The sequence below is a fragment of the Paramisgurnus dabryanus genome, chromosome 6 (genome assembly GCF_030506205.2).
Source record: "Paramisgurnus dabryanus chromosome 6, PD_genome_1.1, whole genome shotgun sequence".
Lineage (NCBI taxonomy): Eukaryota > Metazoa > Chordata > Actinopteri > Cypriniformes > Cobitidae > Paramisgurnus > Paramisgurnus dabryanus.
This window is the reverse complement of record NC_133342.1, coordinates 48,066,832-48,088,573: the sequence shown is the minus strand read 5'-3', so window position 1 is coordinate 48,088,573 and position 21,742 is coordinate 48,066,832. Positions and strand designations below refer to the sequence as shown.

Sequence of the window (21,742 nt, the reverse complement as noted above, 5' to 3'; positions counted from 1 at the left end):
TGCATTTCTTCCACAAATACATATTCCTAAAAATACATGTAGATCTCATGTAATTCATCAATTAAGAGAAACCGCTTCCCTGCCAATGATGAGTTTTTCCAAAAATCTGTATTTCCACTATTTTCCACCAGGTCTCACTCTTACCCAGCTTATAAAACCCAGAAGTATCCCCTTAGGGCAAACAGTAAGAACTCTGAATCTGAAAGTCCAATCAAAAGTCCATTACAAAAATCTCAGCTTTTTGCTCAGAATTGTGTCTTTTTGAAGAAACCTACCCATATTTAAGATGTGATAAAAAGAGAACAAATAAAGGTAGGATGAAAATTGAGCGCAGAGGGTCTGCTCTTTCATTTGATATTTTGTATGATTATATATTTAAAGAAGAACATTTTCTAGAAGGCATTAAACTGGCGCTGGCAACTTTTTTAAAACGTGCTGGCGGGGAAAGAGTTACGATGCAATCTGCAATCTTTTGTCACGTTATCACCATCTCTGATTGAAGTGTAAAATGGCATGTTGCAAGAAGTTTTTTTATTTTCATGTGGGTTTATTTTTAAAGTAAAATGAAGTCAAACTAATATTACCTGCAAAATCAAACCATCTTAACTGATCAATTATGAATGTAGCAGGATGACGTGTGTTCTTGCTATTGGTTGATGCAGGGTAAAACTGCCAACCAATTAGAGTATACTTCAGAGGGTATAAGAGTCCTGAATTGTCTTTGCATGTGATGCGTCATCCAGTGGTACCGCCCTCCCGGCGACACGGGTTTTATGAATGAACGGTAGGTGTAGGCTACACGTATGAAATCCGCGTTGGTTACGAAGTTTTTAATAATGAACGTTATCTGTTGCTGCCAGAATAATGGTCGTCAAGTGTGCTCCCTCATCGCGATGTATGGCGGTGGTTGTAAATTTCTGGACCAATTCTCCTGGGTATGTAGTCGTTTATATAGTAGGCTGCTTATTCGTTTGAGTAATTTAATGAAGTGTTCTGTGCCTGGCAGGTAACCTGTAGATTACACCTTAAGGGTGTCCGCAACCAAATTGAATGGGGCGGAAAAATCGTCAGAGATGACCACGCTGCTGCCTTGCCTGGGTTTCATTCACTCCAGTTTCGGATATTCATGTCTGTGTGACTATGGGCGAATTACGTCGTCCGGTGTTCCGGCTATGGGACCATTTATGAGGGTTGTGAAAGCACATGAGTTTTTCCTCTGATTGCCCCGTGGCTCGACATGAACTGATTACTTTCAGCTGTCGTTTTGTTTGTTTGTTTGTTTGTTTGGTTATTTGTTTTTATTAAATCATTTGACTGTTTTTGTTTATTTGTTTTGGCTATTAATGCTTATTATTTCATTGTTAATGAGCGTCTTGATTTTGTATTTTTGTTTTGTATTGAGTGGGAAACGTAAGCTGGGGATCGATTACACAACTGGTTGATATTTTGCAGTGTTTCACTGACTTTGCTGTGGTATAATGTGTGGGGTGAAAACACGTTCCCTGCCTGCAGCCCCCACTTTATAAGTTATTGTGTTTGTCCCTTTGTGTCCGGGATAATGATCCTTTTAAAATGTGTACAATAAATATTTATATTTTCTATTTTGTGTCTGTGTCCTCCTCGCCCCATATTTGGCAAACGAACCTTCGGGCCTTGATTAAATTTCCCACATTAACATAAGCCAACCATTGTGAATCGAGTTAAAGGGACACAAGGCAGCATTTTTATGTTAATAAATCATCTTCGTTAGTCGGTATATGGTTAAATGACTCATTACCGGACGAATGAAGACTCTCTCGCCCGCCCCTACAGTCTGTAGGAAGAATACCCCACTTGCAAATTCGCTGTATCCGACCCGGTGTCCTTCAGTCTCGCAAAGTCTCAGATATCGCGAGAAGCAGGATCACTTTACAACAAATAACACAAAGGCAGGCGAGCTAAACACGGCTAGCGATTGTTGCAAATGGCAGAGCCGGGGAAGAAGCATCGAAAACCCTTGACGGAAGGGAAACATAACTGGATTGGAAATAAGCTGATAAACTTGGTTCCGAGGGGGGAGGGACAACAGTTTGTTTTTACGACAGTGTGTTTGAAAGCATTTACTTTCAGACACTAGGGGGAGCCTGTAGAGAAATATTACGCAGACTTTCCTGGTTTCCCTTTAAGGTAAAGAGACTCATTTTATGTTAAAGGGGACATTTCACAAGACTTTTTTAAGATGTAAAATAAATCTTTGGTGTCTTAAGAGTACGTATGTGAAGTTTTTAGCTCAAAATATCATATAGATAATTTATTATAGCATGTTAAAAATGCCAGTTTGTAGTTGTAAGTAAAAATGTGCCATTTTGGGTGTGTTCTTTAAGATGCCAATTAGCTGATCTCTGCACTAAATGACAGTGTCGTGGTTGTATAGTGCAGATTAAGGGGTGGTATTATCCCCTTCTGACATCACAGGGGGAGCCATTACCTATTTTTTCACATGCTTGCAGAGAATGGTTCACCAAAACTAAGTTACTGGGTTGATCTTTATCACATTTTCTAAGTTGATAGAAGCACTGGGGACCCAATTATAGCACTTAAACATGGAAAAAGTCAGATTTGTATGATATGTCCCCTTAAAAAATTTGTTTCTTCTTAATCCATAAAAGTTATTATTTGCAGCTTTACGTTTTAAAGGTGCATTATGTAACTTTTAGATGGATCTCTTGACAAAAATGCAATATAATCTACATAACTATATTATCAGTTGTGTATAAAGACCTTACATAATGCACATAATAAGCTCAGTGGCCTGTTGCACAAAGTTTCAGTTGGGGATTAGTTTGATGCAGTTTGAGACTTTGAAGGACGCAAACTTCTGAGATTTCATCCTTCAATGCCCTAAACCTAATTGCTTTAACAAAACAACTGCCCTCCGTATTTGTCATACGTCACTAAGAAAAGTGCGTCCACTACGCTGATACTCTCTCCTGAATACAGAGGAGTCTAAGATGGTGGTGTTACAGAAAGCTAGTTATTTTCATTTATAATGTTTTAAATATGGATATTTTAAGACAAAACTGCATTTTCTAAAATTACTGAAAATGATGGACATATGCATCTCTGACAGCTTGACGGTGAGTAAATCATGGGTTTAATATCATTTTTGGTCAAACTAACCCTTTAAACTAAAGATTCATTTGATATGAAGTCATATTTTTATCTATTAAACATACATAGCGTGCAAGTTATATTGTATATGTTTGAGGGGAATGTCAATCATTCTCTCTCTCCTCATGTTTCTTTCATTGCTTGGGCTCTACAACACAAACAGGGCTCTGGACCTCAGGCTTTAATTAGTGACTATGACATCTGTCTTTATAAACATTAATGTTTGTGTTTAAACATTTCTAAAGACTTTAGCTGTATGAAATGATACTCACATGAGAATAGTAGTTGGCTAAGAAAGCATCAGACACGGCAAGATCTTCATAGGCATTGTGCCCTTTGAACCTGGTGTATATCTGTTCATCTGTATTTTGAGCATACATTAGATTCCTGTCGAACTGATGTGTGTGGTGATGATAGGCATTCCCATGCAGGTCATATTGGTGGAAAGAGGACCAGTCCACTACTGCACCATCCACACCATCAATCATCGTCTGACCTCCACTTACTGCTCCCACATTACTCACTTTCTCTTTCTCCATGTGTTTTGATATTTGTAAAAGATCCATTTCCTGTGCAGCAAAGTTAAACACATTTCATTCAATCAGCTTTCTTTTATCTTTTACTGTGCCTCACACATCTCAGTGGTTTACATGTCAGTTTAACACTCTGAAGCAAAATCAAATACACACACATTTGGCAAATTTGTTATCTTGAGTTGGCAGCCATTTGCACTGTGGGTTATCTTTTAAAACCCTGATCTTATCTGTGTTTAAAACTGATTTTCACACTTAGCAGCCTAATCGCTCATAACTAAGATAAGACAACTAAGGTGTATGCGTCATAAGCTTATACTCAACATTTTGGTCCTGAGTTCATGCACCTGGTTATTCATTTGTTACATATGCTAACTTTGTACATTTTGTACATTTGTGTTGGACCAATTACAAGAGACTGGGCGTTTCAGAAGGAGACAGGAGCTACAACAGTGTGTTTCAGGCTGAAGGTGAAGCTGTTCCATTATTATAGACTATTATAAATATCTTTATTAAAACTTCATATCATCATGTAAATCTATGAGTTTGTGACTGGGCATAATAAAAGGATTTTCTACCTTATCATCTCCCTGTCCTTCAGTGTTGTATACAATAAGATGCTCTTTAGTATCAAACGGGATGCTCTTGAAGTCAGCTGCATGTCCAACACCACTGCAGATGCAGAAGAGCAGCAGAAGAGGAAACACTGCAAACACAATCAACAGCAATTTATCTACAAACACACAAAAGACTCACACAACAGCTACACAACGTATGGTCTTTAGAGATTTCTCGGTTATGTATGTAACCCTCGTTTCCTGAAGGAAGGGAACAGAGACGTCATGTCATGACCGACGAATTGGGAACCGCTTCGCAGAGACCAATCTACTTCAAAACGAACAAAACGCCAATGAACTTGGCATGCAGGTATTTGCATCTGCCAGTGCCACCCCGCCACGAGAGTATTTAACGAGAGGCAGGTGCATTTACCAAAGGTGCATTTGCTGAGAAAGCCGAGCATCAGTGCCTGGCCTGGTAACAGCAAACTGTGGCGACAGGATGTGACATCTCTGTTCCCTTCCTTTAGGAAACGAGGGTTACACACATAACCGAGACGGTCCCTTTCAGTCGTTCACTATGACGTCACGTTGTGACCAACAAATTGGGAATCCCTACCAAAGCGCCACTGCAACTGGACCCTACCAGTGCCTGCAAAAGCCCTCCGCCCTCCACGTAGGGGGCGGAACCTAAGGCTTAGTGCAGAAGGCCGGTCACTACCTCTTCCTTAACCCACAATAGTTATAAACTTTATAACAGGCTCTAGGCCCAACATCAAGACATACAACATAACAGAAGGAATAGATACATAAACACATAAAAACATACTTTGATTCATGAGAGTCTTAACAGGCACTCATACCAGTGTTTCCACAAATATGGTTGATATCTAACCGAGCTGCACCGTGGGCTTGTGAGCATCATTATAATACAATTTTGAGGCTCATCAAGTCTGGACATGAACTTAAACATTAGGTTCCTCAAGAGAGCCTGTAAAGTGCTTAGCCCTGAGTTACAAAAAAGCTTACTTGCACTGCTACTCCTGGGCTTTTTCAGCACTATCCTCAGGCAGTCATTATATGCTACCAGAAGTTTGCGCATGGTCTCCTTTTTGTTGTTGACCCACAATGGTGCTGCATACATAGGGGTGCAGTATGCACGAAACAAGCTCACTTTCACATCATCAGAACAGTGATGGAATTTCTGGCCTAACATGTTTGCCTTGAACATACAACATTTCTCTGTGCCTATACATATCTGCATCATCTTCCATCCTGTCAGTGATGATGTGCCCAAGATATTTCATACAGTTAGGTACACAGAGGGATAAAGCTAACTGAATGACATATGAAATATGAAACAACCGACAGGTTGCTAATATAGAGGTCTCTGAACAGTACATGGTATGACAGAGAGACGCAGAGAGGGCTCTGCTAAAGGAAAACGTGGAGGATTCTAACCCCACGGACTATACACACATAGGAACCCCATGTAGGGGACACAATGTGGGCGCCTAGCCTAACACAAGTTTACAGAGAATACATTTAGTGATAGGCTGACAGCCGATGCGCCGCAACATCAACCATCTAGGCCGTGGAGGAGTAGTTTTGAGACGTTTTTGCACTAATGGCCTTCCATAATGGTGCAATTGTCCAGCACCAAAATAGAGGCTGCAAGCCGACATATGAGCCGACCTACGGTGTTCTCACCGGTTTGAGGAGAGAACCCGAGAGGATACGGGCTCGATACAAACACTATAGAATCTAGTGAATGTATTAGGTGTCGCCCAGCCTGCAGCTCTATAAATGTCTAGCGAGGAACCACGAGCCAATGCCCAAGATGATGCCACGCTACGTGTAGGGTGAGCACATAAATTAAGGTATGTCTTGCTTTTGGTATGCAAGAGCTATAGTATCCACAATCCAATGGGACATACTCTGCTTGGTGACAGCTTTCCCTTTCTGCTGACCACCGTAACAGACAAAGAGCTGGTCTGAGGTCTTAAAGCTTTGCGTTATGTCTATATACACACGTAGTGCATGTACAGGACATAACAAAGCCATGGCTGGGTCCTGATTTTACTCCATAGGAGGAGAAGACGGGCGAGATGCGACAGGTGAAGAGAGCATAAACTGCCTTGGCGATTGAAATACGCGACAGTCGCAGTGTTGTCTGTGCAAACTAATACGTCTTTGCGCCTCATAACTCATTGCTGAAACGGATGAGCGCAAGATATACAGCCCACATTTCTTGAGAGTTTATATGCCAATGCAGCTGGGGTATTGTCCAGACCCCCGAAGCCACAAGCACGTCCTACGTGCCCCCCCCATGTTGGAGGCATATGTGCATAGTATTGCATGCCTGGAGACCTGTCTCAGAGGCACACCGGCCCGGAGAAAAGAGCGGTCTAACCACAGAGTGATAACAGGGTGAACCCCACGAAGCCACGCTCTCCTCTCGACTTGATCGCTGCCTCTACCATATGCCCCAGTAGCTTCTGAAATTGTTTCAGCGGGACCGCAATCTTGCTCTTGAACGTATTCAGGCAAGTCAGTATTAACTGTACACATGCATCTGTTAGATTTATTGTTCAATCGACCGAGTCCAGTTCCATCCCGAGAAAAGAGATCATCTGCACGGGGCACAGTTTGTTCTTTTCCCAGTTGATCAAAGACCCAAACAAAGAGGTGTTTGAGAGTTAAGTCTCTGTGCACAGCGTCTGATGTGATTGAGCTATTATGAGCCAATCATCTAGATGTGCAAGAATGCACTCACCTTTGTGATGAATTTGGTCGCACAGAGCAGAAGGTCAGTAGCTGCACAGAGATCAGAAAAGACCACCGGGTCATGAGCTCCCTCGTGCAGGTCTCTCAGAGCCTTAGCCTGATAAACCTACAGCAACGTCATGGAGTGCAGGGCACAAGCCGCCTCCCCACAAGCCCAGTAAGCAGACCCCGTCAGTGATGGGTTATGAGCCCGGGTAGAGCTGACGAGAGACTGCAGGCTTGTGAGGGAAGGGTCGGCTGGTCTGTCGCGATACCAGTGCAACCCTTTAATGGCTCTGCCGTCGAGAGAGGTGAGATGGCTGATGCGGTCGGTTTAAAACAGGATTTTCCACGACCGAGTCAGCTCATCATGCACCTCGGGAATGAAAGGCACAGGGGGTTAGGGCTGAAAAGCCTGAGCACCCCCGAAGTATCAATTGTCGAGGCAAGACGGTTCGGGTAGGGGAGATTGAGTACACCGCCACCCGAGTTAGCATGGTCTAGCACAGGTTCTGCAACCCTACCCGCAGGATGGAGTGGATCTGAGTCAGCGTCTGAAATAGACGGCCCCCCTTCGATGTTGCAACAGACACAGAATCCTTGTGAGGAATGATAGAGGATGACAGCGTCATAGAACACGCGCCACCTGTCTCCAACGGCACCTCTGACTGTGGATCAGGATGTTGAGAGCCACTGGACGAACCAGCAGACCAATTCAGCACCGTTACACGAAGAATAACTTTCCTGAGTTGAAGGGGGGTGACATTCCCGGGGGTACGAAACCCGTCTCCGCAAATCCAAGATGGTCGTGTTCACGCAAGGGGAACACGAGCCCTCCATGAACACTGCAACAGCGTGCTGTATACATGAGACACAACAATTGCGGCCATCCCGGGACCCATGAACATGACACATCCAGAACTAGAACACGGACGATATGTCATCTTTAAAAAGACGCACTTGCCATGACACGAGAGAATGGCTTTTTCCAAATTCAACCTGTGCTGCTCTTTAAGTGGAAATTACTCTTTGCGCTATGCTGAGTTGATGAAGCACAGAGGGGAGAGGCAACGCACACACTTAACTCAAGTTCAAACTGAGATATCAAAGAGGTGGAAAAACCGTGAGCCTCCGCTGCAATCCTGTCCATCCAACCAACTTTAGGTAAGCAGTGATATTCCGAGTAGAAAAGAGCTTCTCGTGAGCTGATGATCTGCCAGCTTTTGAAGCAAATAAAGCTGATTTGGTAAACGCACCTGGCTCTCGTTAAATACTCGCACAGGGGGCGGCGCCGGCAGATGCAAATACCTTCATGCCAAGTTCATTGCCGTTTTTTTTTTGTTTCTCGAAGTAAATTGGTCTCCACGAAGCGGTTCCCAATGTGTCGGTCACGACGTGACGTCGTAGTGACCGACTGAATGGGAACACATATTCACAGCTTTTCAATCTTCAGTATCACATCAAAAATAAAACTTTACCAGCAAGTCATAAACACACAGGCATACCCCAGAGCAGTGGTCAGTGGAGTAAAGACGTCTCAATCAAGAGCACCTCAGTTGGTTACTGATGGCCGTAAGAATCAAACCAGTGACCCTTGGTCCGACTTTAAACATTAGGCCACGACTGCCCCAACATGTGAAGATATTAAATGGTGAGACTAATGTCTTTATATTAGCTTGTTTTTGAGCGGCACATCCACTGTAGTCTGATTCATGAGACAATTCTTCTAATGAAACATTTGAAAATGAAAAATCTCACTAAATCAACAGCTTTAATTATCAGTATTGCTGTACTGCCAACTTACACATAGAGCAAAAATGCATGGGTGTGCTTAAAGTCATGCCGCAAATTGTTTTCAAATAATTCAAAGGACCGGAGTCCATTAGTCCTCTTTTACCTGTCCCATGGTTACCACAGACATTGATCTGGTGCTTATTTTAAGACATTTGAAAGGTCAGATGAGTGTTTTATAGAAAAATAAAACAAAACCCATGAATCATTTATCAACCAATCAGAATAATTCATTCAGCAGGCCAGTGGTATAAAATATTATAATTGTTATGAGGTAATGCAGAATAAACCCAGTATGTCACATTTTCTTTTCTTATCTAATCGACCACACTCATTAAACTTCAACTATGACTTTTTTAAGTAAGTAAATTCACTTCTTTTTACTTATGAGCAGTTTGTGGCCTAGTTGTTTTTAGTTTGTATGGTTAATGTCAGAAGTTTGATCTGGCCCCCAGCCTACTGTAAATGGTTTTGACACCACTGCTGTAATACAACATATTTTGTAATGTTTCTGTTTTCATAGTGTTTTAGGCACAACTATGATTATTATATACAGTGATTATTACTATTCAAGATTATTATTACTATACACAGTATATATTATGAATAACTGCACAGTTGTGAACAACACTATAGAAACGACCAATGCTCTGCCTCTGTCCAGCTTTAAAGCATCTTTAAATGAGACTTACACAGCAGGAGCAGCAGTCCCAGCAGCATGAGAAGAACACCAGCTGCTCCAAATCTAACCTCACGTTTTCTCGGCAGACAAACTTTAGATGTGTCACATGCACAGACGTCTATCTGAAGCGCTTGATGGGCACAGAACTTCCCCTGCTGGTCCCGCACCTTCACAAACAGACGATAGACGCCGGGCCAGAGTGTTGCATGAGATCTGAATATCGATGTAGTGTCTGAAGAAGAAAAAAACATTATAAATAAACAAGTTACAAAATATCCTAATAAACAGTAGACGAATAAATGTTCTTCTGCACTAAGAAACATTAAGTTAACCAAGTTTATTTTATTACCAAAACAACGTTATTTACTGTATGTCAGCAAGGACTGAATATGTTATCGTTTGCTTATGGTACAGTGGCAATTAATCATTGGATTGATGGCTGGTTTTTAGATATAATTGGAGTTTAAAGCATATAGGTTCTTTTCATTTGTTTACAATACACTAGGTAACTGAGGTGGGACCAAGTCATTGTTTTGCAAGTCACAAGTAAGGCTCGAGTCGTTGCATTTAAAGGGACACTGCACTTTTTTTGAAATATGCTCATTTTCCAGCTCCCCTAGAGTTAAACCTTTGATTCTTACTGGTTTGGAAACCATTCAGCTGATCTGCGGGTCTGGCAGTGTCTAGCACAATCCATTGAATCTGATTAGACCATTAGCTTCGCGCAAAAAAAAATCCAAAGAGTTTCGATATTTTTCCCATTTGATATTGATGATATAACGCAGTGCCCAAAAATAGTAAAAAGTGAAAGTTACCAAGGGGACTATTTTCGGGTGCTGCTTAATATAATTGCGCCTGCTGCAGCCATGTTATGGCAGCAAAGTCCTTGATTATTACGTCGGAATGAGAATATAGTTTCTAGCACATATCTGCCTAGAAAATCGCAACTGTTATTTTTCCATCAGTCTTAGTACACAATAAATTATGCTAAGCTATCGGCTGAATGGATTCCAAAACAGTAAAAATCAAATGTTAAACTCTTTGGGAGCTGGAAAATGAGCCTACTACTAAGTAGTGGAGTGTCCCTTTAAGTCCCAAGCCAAGTCCCGAGTCAAGACAGGTCGAGTTGCAAGTCATCAACTTTAAGCTTTAAGTCATAAACAAGTCATTAGTGCTCTTTGCCCAAATTTGTGAATCAGTAATGCTAATTATATCAAATTTATATTCAGTTATATCAGGAGGGAAGGTAGAATATGTTTAACATTTTTTTATGATTTTCATTCCTTTGTCTTATCAAGTGACGTGACACTGACTGTATATGATTGCTGCTGCTGCTGCAAAAAAAAAAATTCAATATTCACATTCTCAAATATATGTAAATAAATGTTAAAGTGTTTTTGAATGTTAAGCTTATAATTTGCAGTCGTTCGCTAAATGTAGGGGCTATGTGCTGCATACTGGATTTACAAGACTTGAATGCATTTGTTTATACAAAAAGGGAAAAAGTTAGAAAAATGTATTATACTTAATAGTTACATACACAATGCTTATTTAGTGAAAGAAATACATCAATTCAAATTATTATAAAGTATCATATTGTCACTTGCCTAATGTGAAATTTTTAGCTGCCTAGTTTGTAAGGATTTATCTAATAATTCTGTTGCACCAAACTTTAAACCTTGTTCTAAAAAAGGAGGTTTAATTACATTTAACTCACCATTTTGATAATAGATTTAAGTTATATTTAAGATTAACTTTAGTCCTGTTGCACCATAACTTTAAACTCAGATTTAAATCTGGATTATGGATTAATTTAATAGAGGTTTAAATAAAATGAAATGCACATGCATTGGTCTGCTCAAGTCCAAGTCAAGTCTCAAGACTTTTTTAATTATGTCGAGTCCAGTTGCAAATAATGTAACTTGATCGCACATCCCTACTATGTAATAACCGTAAGTATGATATCTTCAGATACGATCGATCCTTTCTAGAAATCAACCTGTCTGGTGGTTTAAGCAGTGAATGATGTCTCTGTGTCATTACATTTAGGAAAACGACGTTTAGTCAGTCAGCCTTTTCTATTAAAGCTTCAAAGGAATGGAACAACATTCCAATATCAATTAGAGAAATGAATAATTACAATGTATTCCGCTCATCATTAAAACGTTGGCTCCTTAGCAATCAAACATGTCAGCACTGAACTTTCACTGCTGTTTTTCTGAGTCATCCAGCATGTTTTTCCTATTTAATTTTATATTGATGCATTTTTAAGCTTTGTATTATTACTGATAAATGTTATTTATTGTGCTTTTTAATAGTGATTTAAGTTGTCTCATGAACTGTTGCTTGTGCTTTTGTATGTCCTGTCGCTTCTAGCTGCATCTCCTTTTAAGCTTGTAGCACACAAATGTTTTGTTGCATGTTTGTTTTGGTATCTTTACTTGCTGCTGTAGCAAATGTAATGTTTATTGTATTTTAGTCATGTAATTATTAACGCATTTTACTTATTAACTGTTTTCAGGGTGCCTATTGTACATCTGGCCTAGGACTACAGATGAAAACTAGCCTTTCGGCTAACTCTGGCATATTTTACAGCTAAGCTGTTATGTTAATATGCATTGTCCTTGAATAAATAAATAAAAAAACGAGCTCACCTACAGTTGTCTCAGTACCATTTTAAAATGAAAAACACAAAAAGAGACCAAGTTCAACAAACTTGCATTGCTGATCATGTTGTGTTTCGGACACTGGTCTCCACATCTCTTTAACAGAAGTTGTTTTATTTTTTGACAGACAGGTGATCCTGCTTGACCTGTATGTTTTGCTTTCATTAACTAGTCTGACACGACTTGATATGTGCTGGTGGTTTAAGCAGTGAATGATGTCTCTGTCATTACCGTTGAGACGCTCGACACTCCATGACTCCAGCGCTTCCACTGTAAAATCGAATGGTTCTGCATTGGGGTAATGATCTCTGTCCACAGCAGTGACATGAACTACTTGATCTCCATAGCAAAGTGTTCGAGAAGAGCTGCTCAGGACGGGGCAGTTGTCATTAAAATCTTCCACCTGAATGGCAATCGTACCTGTAGCCGTTTTAGCTGGGTGATCTGAAAGAAACGTGTGCAAGTTTACTAGCAGTGTATTTTATATAAACCCCCAGTCAAGGGCTTCAATACACTCACACACAATATTTATTATTATTTCCACAAGTCAATAAAATTACACAAAAACAGTTTAAGTTTTTACCCATGTTTATAAACACATCAAAACTATGTTATACGGTTAATTATAGGCCTGGCTTAGGGGTTTGGAACTTTCTCTCACAACACTTCGTAAGGGATAATGTCGAGGCAGCCGGTAGTTATTGGGAAATAAGCCCCGACAGTGTGATCAGGACCCGACGCGAAGCAGAGGGTCTTGTATCACACTGAAGGGACTTATTTCCCGATAACTACCGGCTGCCTCTACATTATCCCGCTTATTACACGGCTACTTGTCACATAAGAAAAAAAAACGGACATGAATATGAATTTAAAAACATTTTATTGGCATATTTGTTTTAAATTTACATTTTTATCCTTCCGCGAAACTTTGCACAGATGCATAAAATGATCGTAATACCTTATTAAGATCCTCTGCTTCATACTTGTCTATCTCCATTTTTTTTCTCTTTAACCAGTCTTTGAGAAGTTTTAATGCCCATTCTGTATTTTTTTGTGTGTTGGCTTCGTAGCTGTCATGCTCTATTTTGTCAAGTTCAGTCTCAGTAAGCTCTCTGTGTCTTGTCGTTGTTCGTTCTTCTATCCACTGTTTAAATGTTTTTTTTTTTTTCGTTCATGTTAAAATTAATGTAAAAATGTTGTGGTTGTCCAGTGTTTGTCACAAGATGGCGCCAAACAGTAATCTTTATTGGCGCGGAGCGATTTAAATCGTACAAGTAGTACCGGCTATGCGTTATTACTTTGGAGCGGTTATTATTTGAAAAGAACGAACCTGCAAATGTCTCAACTGACCAATCAGAATCAAGCATTCCAGAGAGCCGTGTAATAAATGTAGATAAGCACTCCGGCTTGTCAAGTAGAGAACATCCTATAACTGAAAGTGTAAATGGATGATTGCTTAACTTTTTCCCCGCCATTGACAAGTTATCTCTTCAATCCGCAATACCGCTATTATCCACCTCTGTAAAAAAGCTTATGTAAGTGTTTGCTAACAGAACCACAAAGACTCTTTCTGCATCTGTGCTGCTCTTATTCTTGTTTCACTACTGACGTCTATAGAAAGTTCACAAGAAAAACTACATCCAGTATTTAAGGGAAAATGGAGAGCTGGAGCCAGAACAACAATGGTGAAAAGGAGGTTTAAGAGGGATGGTAGGTGGCTGGCTTGAGACCAGTGGCGGTGTTGGTAAGAACAATCCAGTCCAGTCACTTTAATTACAGAGTGTTTTATTTATAAGGCAAGTATTTGTAAGCTTGTGTGGTTTCTAGGAGACAAAGGATATATGATACAATTACATAAGGCCACAATACATGAAATCAAACATTTGTACTAAGAACTTAGAATTTAGAAATTAGCTACAAAGTCAATAAATAAATATTGTCTGCCCATAATTAAACTATAATACCTAAATCTTCAAATTCGTAACCTTACAATTACAACAGAAAATCACATGAATAATCCAAATTAAACTGTTTAATCTAACAATACACTTAAACAGACAAACTGAAAGGAATGAAAGATTCATGCTCACTTTCTCATAATTAACTTAGCATAGGAAACTTTCATAGCTTAATAACGCACACAATCTTTCAGCAGCACCACACAAGAATCCTCCATGTAGCATGAACAAAGGGCAGGGGCCGTGCACACTGTTTGTGCACAGACTGTGCTGTCTGATAAAGCCTGTGGCTGATTGAGGCTAATTAATTACAGGTGTGGTGAGCTGCATGGGGAACTGAAAGACAAAGTGGGCGTGGCAATTGGACAGAGGAGAAACTTCCAAACAAATGGGTTTCATAGGTTACAACTAGTAAAATCAGTGGATTGGAAAGACAGGAGGAAACATGGTTTTCAGTAGTGATGTTACCAGTGACACTGAAGCTCCGAAGCGTGTGTCAAAAAAACGAACCGATTTTCATTGAAGCTTTGTATCGAAGCTTGATTCGTTCTGGCAAAATCACGTGACCAATGACGTCCGAAGCTTCGTTTCACACACACCCACGTGACTGCTTCGTTATCTGATTCAAAGGTTTAGAATTGTGCAATGCGCGGCGCGCCCTCATGGGTTGTATTGGAGTATTGCATTACATGGAATCGTTTACTAGTGAGTTTATGAGATATATATATATATAGTAGTAAAAAGACTTTTCTGCACCACTTAAAACCATGATATAATTTTTAATTGGTTCACACTTTATACTTTTGAGACAAGTTCTATCCTTAATTTGTTATTTTTGTTTGGAGTACCATTCGCATGAAATGGAACATGCTTTGGTCATGTATTTAATATATTGTAACATTTATTTATGAATCTATCCTTAATTTGTCAATCCATTAAGTTTTCCTTTTATCATTAAATTAATACGTTGTTTGGTTGTGGAACATGTTGTGAAACAGCACTTTCACCAGCAGAGGTCCTCATTGAGCTCTGATTTGAAAAGCTTCGAGTAATGAACCTTTTTCCGATACAATTGGGTTGAAAGCTTCACTGCTTCAAGAAAGCTTCACTTCGCCATCACTAGTTTTCAAGACTGAGGATGGGACATACAAGTTCAAATAGTGGATTACATATTATAGGAAAACATCAGACTGGAATATGCACAAACTGTGGAGTAACAGAAAATGTAAAACACATACTTCTAGAATGCACACAATACACCAGGGAAAGGGAAAACATGAAGAAAGCGGTAAATAAAGACTTAACAATAGAAAACTTATTGAGTGTAACCAGTACACAGTCCTCAGTTAGGGCGGTTATAGCTTTCCTTAAAGAAACCCAATTAGCAAGTAGAATTTAGTTTTCATCCTTTATTTTTTTATTATTATTATTATTATTTTTTATTTTATTTTTTATATATAAGTATTTTTATTCCATCCCAATGTGATCACACCTCAGTCCAGTAGATGGCGGTAATGCACATTGATTGCAAACTGCCAATAAAACTCATCGAAGAAGAAGAAGAAATGGGTTTCATTTTGGTTTAGATTTTCAAATTTTTCTGCCCTCAAAATGTAGGAGTATTAGAGACTGCCAAATATGTGGCAGGATGATTGGAGGGTGAGGGTGCACACTGTAAGTTCGGTACATCGCCATACATATAAAATATGCCTATTTTGCTCATAACTTGTAAAAGCTTTGCTTTAAATCATTAACACAATGTCTTTAGATTCATTGGGGCATACAGACTTAAATTATAGTTGATGTTTCTTGGTCAGCCATTAAATGTTTTTTATTTTTATTTAATTTAAATGCTACAATTTGTTAAGGTTTAACTTTTTCACAAAACTTGATATGGTTGATCACTATCATCCCTTGAAAGTACCTGCAAAATTTGGTTGAGGAACCACTTAAAAGTGAGAAGTTTGAGAAATGGCTAATACTTTTGATTATTTTGGCCTGTTAACTGCACTTTTAAGACTCACGGGCCTGTCAAACCTTTTTTTTTTATTATTAGCAGCATGCTATCGTTTGCTGGTCTCAATATTCAGTCCAGTTTTCTGTAACCTTGACTTTAGTTTTTGCTCGGTTTAGATCAGGCTTCCGATTTGATTGGGTGATTTTGGGCACTGCTCCTTCCCCCGTTTGTTTGTTTGTTTTTAAGTTGATGCGAGTTAATGCTATCGACCACCTCAGGCTAACAATGCTTTTATGAGTTTGCTGACTTGTTGTAAATGTTGTGTTTTAAATTCAAGAGCATCCTCATTTTAGGGAACTTTAATATACACATTGATGAAAATGGCTGTATGGTGACAAAGGACTTTCTATTTTTTTTGGATTTTTTCAATCTTAAACAGTTTACTAGTGGCCCAACTCACAACAAAGGTCACACATTAGACCTTGTGATCACAAACAATGCAATTGTGTCACAGCTGTCTTCTGTTGACATTGGTCTTTCTAATCACCTGACATCTGGAACTGCATCTCCTCGTACGTCATCTTCACATACTGTTCATTTCCGTAAATGGAAATCAATTAATCCGGCAGATTTTGCAGGCTCTGTTGATCCCTCTCTTAGGTCCCGTACACACTGCATAATAATTCGGTTGTCAGTTCACCTTTTAATGCTTAATCCTGTTCTGTACACACACAGTTCAGTAATTTACGGTACTGACAACCGAATTCCACAACCGAATTAACTCCCGCAAAATGCAGGTAGTGACAACCGCATTTACAGAAACTCTGCACAGTGTGTACATAACCGAACTGAACAACTAGTTAATCAAGTGTTTAAACGTTCATCATAAACAGGACAGGACTCTCTTCTGAAAAAAATAAATGCTTAGAAGGGGAAAAAGTCTTCTGTATGCCCGGTTCAGAAAATGACAGACGCACAAGCGTTTGCTGACTAGTGTTGCCAGATCTTGCACTTAAAAAACAGCGAACAAGAAGAATCCAATAATAAACCGAAATAAATCTAAATGCTTTACCTCAAAGATCAAAATATTGGGACCGGCCCCTTCCTGCTTTATTAACACCAAAAACTTGATCGCTTCATGAGCCAAAAGCTATAAACGGTTAAGCACCAAAACGGTATTTACGTACAAAAAAGACGAGGACCTGGCAACACTGCAAGACCGCGCGCTCCGTGCTGTGAAGCAGCCTCACAAAAGCATAAAATACACAACGCCAAGATGGAGGTTTATTGCAAAACACAATACTGTTACTATTTTGGTCAAATCTGTGATAAGCACGCGAGACGGCAGAACGTTGCTATGGTTATCTCTGTGTCAATCATCGCATTTTCGGGAGTGAGTCTTGTTCCGTACAGACATGAAACGAACATTTAGGGGATTCACTCCCGCATTTTAATGCGGTTGTCACTCCCGAAAGTTTGCAGTGTGTACGAGACCTTAGTGATCTTCAGTTGTCTCCTCTTGAAGATCATACAATTTAACACACATCTAATTTTGATAATTTTGCTCCCTTGAAGTCTCGCAGTGCTTTTTTTGCTCGTTCTGCCCCTTGGTATAATGATGACCTGTGTTCTAAGAATGCAGCTTGCTGTAAACTGGAGCGCAAATGGCGTGAGGTCTGAATGTATTTTACCAGTCCTGGAAAGACAACTTGGGGGAATATAGAGCTGAAATTGAGTCTGCAAGACTATATATTGTAATTAGGGCCGTCACAATGATTAAATAATCGTCTCATTGTGATCTTTTGACCTCATCGGCAGGGGTTAAATTGGGATTTGTTATGTGTGGGGGGGGTCTTGGTGAAGGGGTACTTTGAGGGGTAACATGTTTAATACTGATGACAGCAAAGCCACTGGTGTGTTTCAATAGCCTCTTTCACACAGTAATTCTAGTAAATTACCATGAATTTACCAGAACGAATTTACCAGTAAATACAAAAATGTGCTGTTCACACATGCAGTGACGTTCCGTCTTTTTACCAGTAAGACATCATTCACACATCAGTATCAAAATACCGGTAAACTCGGAGAGAAAGCGGAAGTTACCTGTGGCGCGCCGCCGCGAGCTCCGTGTCATATTTGTACACAATGGCGGGTTATGACTTAATATCGTCGGTCCGTATTTTGTTGTTTTCACATCTGTGGCAAACGGTCGCGAAGTTGCTCGTGACCAAACAACATTGCGTTAGGCGGCGTCAAACGGAACCTGTGTTTGCACATTAGGCTTCACCAAGGGTGTGCTAAGGACGTTGGCAATTTGGCAAATAGATGGTAAGCTGTTTTAAACAACTTTGAAGAAATGTGGATGTTAACTTCAGGTGTGCTCGAATTTTAAGCAGCATTGGTGTGGAAACGAACGTAAACAGTGCAGTGGTAAACGCGTCATCTGTTTAAAAACGTTCTGATTGGCCTGATCTGTCAGCGCGGTCTGACTTCGTCCGTTCTAAATGCCGGTAATCCTATATTTTTCGTTCACACATAGCGCTTACCGGTAAATTACTGGTAATCTTACAACCTGTCTTACTGGTGAATTGGGAGCACTGATTTACCGGAAAGGTTCTGTTCACACATGACATGTTAACTGCAATTTACCAGTAAATTACCAGTAAAGACTGTATGTGTGAAAGGGACTAATGACATTCTGGACCTCTGATAGGATTTGATAAGTTTCAGCTTTAAAGCTGTGCCAGAAGTTGACCCCAAATATTTTAAAAAGAGCGTCTGAATTTTAAATGATGCAAATCTATGAGTTTGACACCCTATATCCATTTGTTGCACATGTCATTATGCACAACTGATCAAACTTTAAAGGAAGTTAAAAGAATCAACCTCCTTGAATAATTCTAGGCATAAGATACCCAAAAAAAATAAATTAACAAGAAAAGGTACAACACACAGTACTGTATCATCAACATGTCTTATAAATTAGCCATAGAGATTCCCTAAACTGGTCAGCAGCTAAAACAATCATATAGTTAGGTTTGATTTGTATAATTAAAATACATTATTTTATTAAACTATGCTTATACAATGAGTTATATCCAGTATTATCCATTTAACATAATGTAATTAGATGAGTTACATACATACTTTAATCCTTTACACGTTTTAGTCTTCTATTAAGTTTTCTCGACGTGGGCACCATTCTTACCTCTCTCACTCTCTCGCTCTCTCTCTCTCACTCTCTCTCTCTCACTCTCTCTCTCTCTCTCTCTCTCTCTCACTCTCACTCTCACTCTCACTCTCACTCTCACTCTCAAATTCAAATTCAAATAAACTTTATTGGCATGACTTACAGTACAGTATTGCCAAAGCTTTAGTAATAACATGGACAATTAAGAAATGATAATACATACATAGTAAAATAAACAGTAAGTAAACAGCAATGCAAAAACAAGTAAATAAGTACATACAATAACAATAATAATAAAATTATAATAAATAAAAAATAAATACATTTTCAATTTGTTTTCTTTCATTCACTGGCTGTCTCTCTATGTTTATGGCAGGCTGTTACATATTTTGCTGCTACCCCAGCTAACATTCCAATGGGTAATGTAGTTTTGTTTTTGTAATCTGATAATTTGATTGGGCCGTATTGTGTTGTGCTGGTTTGGATGTAGTTTTTGTATGAGTTGTAAAAGTGCACTTGTGTTGGGGTTCTGCTGGTGGTACTGAAGGGCTTGAGCTTGATATGATCTTGGGTAACTGCTTTTTAGATGTTTATAGAATTTCAGGGCTCTTTTCTGGATATTGATCAATAAAGGGTATTGTCCTAATTCAGCTCTGCATGAGTTGTTTGGGGTGGATCTGTTCACCCTTAGGATGTTCTTACAGATTTGTGTATGCAGAGTTTCTATTTCTTCTTTTTCCCATTTAGAGAAGTCTTGTGATTTTAGTGGCCCCCATACCTCACTGCCATATAACGCAATGGGTTCAATAACTGCTTTTAGGATTTTTAACCATGTTTGTATTGGAATTTCATATCGAATTGTGTTTTTAATCATGTAGTAAACTCTCATTGCTTTTGCCTTTAAATCATTAACAGCCAGATTAAAGTTTCCCGTTGAACTTATTTTTAATCCCAGATAGGTGTAGTCATAAGTGTGCTGGAGTACTTGATGTCCTACTCTGAAAGTGAATCTATTTTCCCTACACCTGGATCTGTTCTGAAAAATCATGATTTTGGTTTTTGTTTGGTTAATTTTGAGAGCCCAGGTTTGACTGAAAGTATCTACGATGTCGAGGAGCTGTTGTAGTCCCTCTTTTGTTTTTGACAGAATGACTAGATCATCTGCGAAGAGGAGACATTTGATTTCAGAAACAGCCAGGTTTGGGCCGGGAGCGGTCGAATTATTTAATGCTTTGGCCAGTTCATTTATATAAATGTTAAATAATGTGGGGCTCAGTGGGCAACCTTGTCTGACTCCTCGACACTGCGAGAAAAATTCTGTTCGTCTGTTGCCTATCTTCACAGCACACGTGTTGTTTTTATACATGCTGCTGATTAAATCAAATGTTTTTCCCCCAATCCCGTTTTCCAGGAGTTTTAGGAAAAGTCCATCATGCCAGATTGAGTCGAAAGCCTTCTCAAAATCAATGAAGCAAGCGAAGACTTTACTTTTCTCCTGGTGTAGATGTTTGTCAATGATAGTGTGAAGGGTGTAAATGTGGTCTGATGTTCTGTGTTTGGGCTGAAATCCTATTTGACTTTTCTCTAGGATTTCATTTGTTTTAAGAAAATTTTGCAGTCTTGTGTTAATGATTGAACAGAATATTTTTCCCAGGTTGCTGTTGACACAAATGCCCCTGTAACAGTTTGGATCAAACTTGTCTCCATGTTTGAAGATGGGTGTAATTAGGCCCTGGTTCCAGGTGTCTGGAAAATATCCCACACTCAGAATAATGTTAAACAATTTAGTAATTGCTGTCTTAAATTTGTAATTTGTGTGTTTGATCATTTCATTTAATATACCATCTATGCCGCTTGCCTTATTTGCTTTTAATGCATGTATTTTATCAGTGACCTCATTTACTGAGATTGGGAAATCAAGAGGGTTTTGGTTTTCTTTTATTGTATGTTTTAAGATCTCTAATTTGGCTTTTAATTCATTTCGAGCAGGGGTTATTTCTGTTGTTTTGTATAAATCTTTAAAGTGTGTCGTCCAAAGATCTCCATTTTCAATGGCCAGATCTTTTGGTTGAGATCTATAGAGATTGTTCCACTTATTCCAGAAGTTACTGTTATTTATTGACTCCTCCATCTCATTAAATAAATCATTTGTGTATTTCTCCTTTTTTTCTCTTAGAGTTTGTTTGTAATCTTTCAGAGCTTCGTAGTATTGATGTCGAAGATCTTGATTGTCAGGATCTCTGTGTTTTATATTTGATAGGGTTCGTAACGTCTTTCTAATTTGTTTGCATGTACTGTCAAACCATTTTTCATTGCAGTTTTTTGGTTTTCTTTTTGGTGACTTTTTCAAATTACACATGGATGCTAATTGGTGAAATATGTTGTTAATATAATTTAGTGCCAGATTTACTCCTGCTTTATTATGTGGATATGTGTTTGTTATAAATTTGTCTAACAGTAGTTTGATGTTATGGCTTTCTACTGCGCTTTGA

At 39.2% G+C, this 21,742-nt stretch overlaps 1 protein-coding gene across 1 annotated transcript in view; it reads right to left on the bottom strand.

Moving 5' to 3' along the window:
• The window catches only part of dsg2l (desmoglein 2 like), a 62,301-nt gene that overhangs the window by 1,912 nt on the left and 38,647 nt on the right, over positions 1-21,742 (bottom strand). Inside the window, exons 10-13 of the mRNA XM_065272961.2 lie at positions 12,377-12,589; positions 9,490-9,711; positions 4,262-4,389; positions 3,423-3,719 (exon numbers count right to left, since the gene is read on the bottom strand). Of these exons, the coding sequence (XP_065129033.1) occupies positions 3,423-3,719; positions 4,262-4,389; positions 9,490-9,711; positions 12,377-12,589 (860 nt within the window). The remainder of the gene's footprint in view (positions 1-3,422; positions 3,720-4,261; positions 4,390-9,489; positions 9,712-12,376; positions 12,590-21,742) is intronic.